General features: G+C 33.4%; 1 protein-coding gene across 2 annotated transcripts in view; it reads right to left on the reverse strand.

Annotated features, from left to right (window-relative positions):
• LOC107021199 overlaps nt 1-2,837 on the reverse strand; it is a 5,359-nt gene extending 2,522 nt beyond the window's left edge. Inside the window, exons 1-4 of one of the 2 annotated variants that reach the window (XM_015221809.2) lie at nt 2,525-2,837; nt 1,733-1,978; nt 1,470-1,643; nt 1,226-1,332 (exon numbers count right to left, since the gene is read on the reverse strand). In XM_015221809.2, the coding sequence (XP_015077295.1) occupies nt 1,226-1,332; nt 1,470-1,643; nt 1,733-1,978; nt 2,525-2,683 (686 nt within the window). In that variant the 5' untranslated portion in view covers nt 2,684-2,837. Of the gene's footprint in view, nt 1-1,225; nt 1,333-1,469; nt 1,644-1,732; nt 1,982-2,524 lie in introns of both variants that reach the window. The other variant, XM_015221808.2, reaches the window with a different exon arrangement.
• Nucleotides 2,838-3,945: the final 1,108 nt, after the last annotated feature.

The raw sequence follows: 3,945 nt of genomic DNA on the forward strand, positions 1-3,945 counted from the left end.
CCCCCCCCCCCAACCCACATAAATCTGCCCTGCCACATAGCTACTTAATTCAAAGCATGGGATAGTTCAAAACATTTGTCCCATGATTTGTTTATTACACAAGAATGTGATAAATGAACTGTTATTACATCTTAAAGATTGGTTTGGAACTAAGATAATAAACCCGACGATAAGCAAAAAAAATCATAAGAAATGTCAAGCTCTTCCATTCAAAACTTGGATGAATAAATTCGATGAAGAATAATGCATTCATTTCATTTATATTTTCTCACTTCTGTTCTCCAGTTTTGCCCCCACCTCCCTGACCGAGTACTGCCTCAGTGCCTCCTAAAAATTGCTACCTTCTTCATGTTTTCAATTAACATATAAAAATGAATTACTCTGTTCCTTGGCAGAGTCATAAAAAGTGTTTGAAAATCATCATTTTTATGCTAAGATTTTGCAAGTCCAGACATCTGCAATAAGTGATTGATTGAAGTTGCAGAAATTTAGCTAATTTGTAATTGGTCCAAAGTGCTAACCCTCAACGGCTTTGAAGTTTTAAAAAACACGCTTGAACCCACCCACTACCCATAAGTTTAAACCCATACATCCCGCATAACCTTAACCTGCCCCACCATGTTGCCATCCCAACAGCATTAACCATTAGGCACCAAATGAGTGCTCCACTCTACCTCATCTTTCTAGTATTGCCTCTCTTCTCTTCAAAAATCGCTAAGCCTCGATCTAAAGTTTCTGTCTCGCCTCTTCTAACGTAAAATAAACTAGATAGGAAAGAGAGAGTTTCTGCATGAATAATGTATTCTACAGTCTTCTCATCCTTCCCAAACCCCCACCGCAAGCCATTTTAAAAAGTTCAAATTAAGAAAATGGTGTTTCTTAGCCTTCTCCATATCAACAATTACTGCTTGCTAGATGAAATTCCAAATCTAATAAGACCACTACTTATCATATAAATCCCTCTGTCAATACAGTTGAGTCATGCTGGGCAAACCTCTTTCTGGATTTAGTTTTCTCTCATTATTTTAATTCACCAACTACGTTGATCAAACAAGTGATTTAAAATACTCGCCAAAGTGGGGGAAAAAGGAAGGGTTAAAAGGCTAGACAATAGATGTCCGAGGAGATGTCAAGAATATAAGATAAAATTGGCTAACGACTAACAAGTAACAATGGCGTAATTATTACTTGAGGAAGAAAAGAACTACAGGGATAATAGTAAGACCTGTGTATGCTAGCCTGTCCGTCAGTAAAATCTGAAGTAGCTTGCCAAAGTGTGTGCTTTCTGGGTTGTGGATCTGTCTCCCTAAAGAAAAGAGGTTGCCTTGCCAGCTGCAATACAAGGATACATAGCACCCTCATCAACTAAGGTTGATAAGGAAAGCAACACTGGAGCCTATTCTGCTAATGCAGTTAAGGAAATAACTTCACAAAGACAATAGCAAAAACAAAATTGTTTTACCCCTTACCACTATATCCAAGGTTCCTGGTGCATCATCTGGGTAATTTGCCTTCAACCCTATAATATCAGACCACTGGATCTCTATCTTATTCTTGAGACCACCATCAAGGACTTCCCATACAAGTTTATGCTTGGCAAAGTAACATTTTGCAACCAAATCTCCTTCATATCTCGACTTATACTGTAGAGACAAAAGAATTACATTCACTTGTGGAACATTTAGACTGAACATTATTTACAAATCATCAAAAAAAAAAGAACTGTGTATACCTCCCAGGTTCCAATTCTCAGAACTGAACCAGGAAAATTCGAGGCCTTGAGCTTTTCTATCATTGCAGTGCTTCTTTTCTGCTCCTTCTTTCCAAGACTTTCCACCATGGAGGTGCCCCCAAGCATCGTTTGGAACATATCCAACAGTGATGGGGTCTTTCTTAGCCGCAAACCTAATGGACTGGGTTCATCTACCGACATGAACGATGATGAAACAGTAAAATTACAAGCTCCTTCACCCAGTTGCTGCTGCAAAATATCCTTGATTTAGATCTCAGAGAAGATAATACAATTGCATACTCGGTATAGTCCTATGATAGGGTGTACACGCAGACCTTACCCCTACCTTCGCGCGGTAGAGAGGTTTTTCCGATAATCGTTTTCCAGAACAGTTTGAAGGAAATGCCTCAGAAGATAACAATAGACGTAAATTCACTGGAATCTCCTTAATCAATATCAAGGCATCAATACTGATAGGCCAAGTTCTTATTCCCAATTTGGTAATTGATAATTCTCCTACAAACATTTCTAAAATGGTTATTTATATTCCTTTACTTCATTTATTACCAAGCACTTCTCAATTTGGTAAGTCCCTAAATGTTTGATGCAATTCAATAGTAAGTCAAACTAACACCATAAACTCTATGTGTAATCAAATTCAGAGCATAAGGTAATAGATAACAAGATGCACACGGTCAAAAGTGTTGGAAGAAAAAAAAATGCACAAATCAAATAGAGAAACATCGCTTTTAAATTAGAACAACAAAGAGAGAGAAAGAGAGAAAAACCTACTTGCAGAGAAGAGGAAAGCTTGAATCGCTTGTCGAGTTTGCAGCGTTCTTCATCGGAAAAGTTTTCAAGGTCTACCTCCCTCTTCACCGGCAACATTTTCCCCCTCTGCCACCGCAACTCCGACGGCGCTTCGCCGGTGTAATTCCTCGAGGGATGCATGAGAAAACGACAAAAAAGAGTTTCAGATTGAGTGAGTAAGACAAATACCAAAAATATCAGAGCCGTGCTGAGTAGAGTTGGAAAATTCCAGTGAAAGTCACGCTTATGAGATGAAAGAGAAAGCAATTTGTGTTTTGGCTACTACTAGCAGACAATTACTTCAATTCTCTTTTATATTAGGGAAAAAACATTTACAGTATTTATTTTTATAGTCCCTTTATTCTTACTAAATTTTGCCAAATACCTTACTTGTCATGATATTTCATTTAAATAAGTCAAACTTTTTGGGTTTCAATTAAGATTTTAATTATATTTTTTATTATATAAACATAAGTAGAATATATAAATGTAATTTAGAAAATGTTTATTTATGATTTAATTTACTTTTATGGCATGAGCCATGAGGGAATAAGAAATCTTATTAAATAATGCATGTTATATTCGATTAATTACTTAAAATAAATATTTTATTCGTTTAAAAAATAATAATCATTTTTCTTTTTAGTTCATTTTAAAAAGAATGATCTCTTTTTTTTTTTAATAATTTTTCACGTAATTTGTTTGATACCACAAAATGAAAAGGCAATTTGTACATTTAACATAATTTTAATTTGGAACCACATAATTAAAAGTCTTTTTATTTTTTAAATTTCATATCAAATCAAAGTAGACTATTTTTTATGAAACGACGTGAGTATTTTTATCCTTCTTAAAATTAGAAGTTTGTGTTGGACCAAAGGGAGGGGTGTTATACTCAATGATCTATTAGAAAAAGATATTTTTAATTTCTAAGATAATTATGATAAGGTCTACATACAATGTATTTTAATTTGAGATTATATTAATTATATTATGTTGTTTTATTTAAGAAAAATTTTGTAACAATATTTAATTACTCGATTGATTCTTTAAAATTAGACTTTTTGTGTTAGAGTTAAGGAAAAGGTGTTTGATTCGATGGTTCTAATAGAAATAATATTTTTATATTTCAAAATAGTTATGATAAGGTCTACATCCAATGTATCTTGTTTAAATCTTAATTCGTGAGATTACATTAATTATATTATACTATTTTATTTAAGGAAAAGTCTTAAAACAACATTTCATAACTAAATTGATGTTTTAAAATAGTTCCAGAACATGAATTTATAACTTGAAAAGTGATTCTGACAATTTCTTAGGTTAATATTTTTTCAATCATAAATTTCAAATACATATTTAAATAACCTAATTTAAAAATATGTATTTAACTATAATTACAT

Source organism: Solanum pennellii, chromosome 6, assembly GCF_001406875.1.
Source record: "Solanum pennellii chromosome 6, SPENNV200".
Lineage (NCBI taxonomy): Eukaryota > Viridiplantae > Streptophyta > Magnoliopsida > Solanales > Solanaceae > Solanum > Solanum pennellii.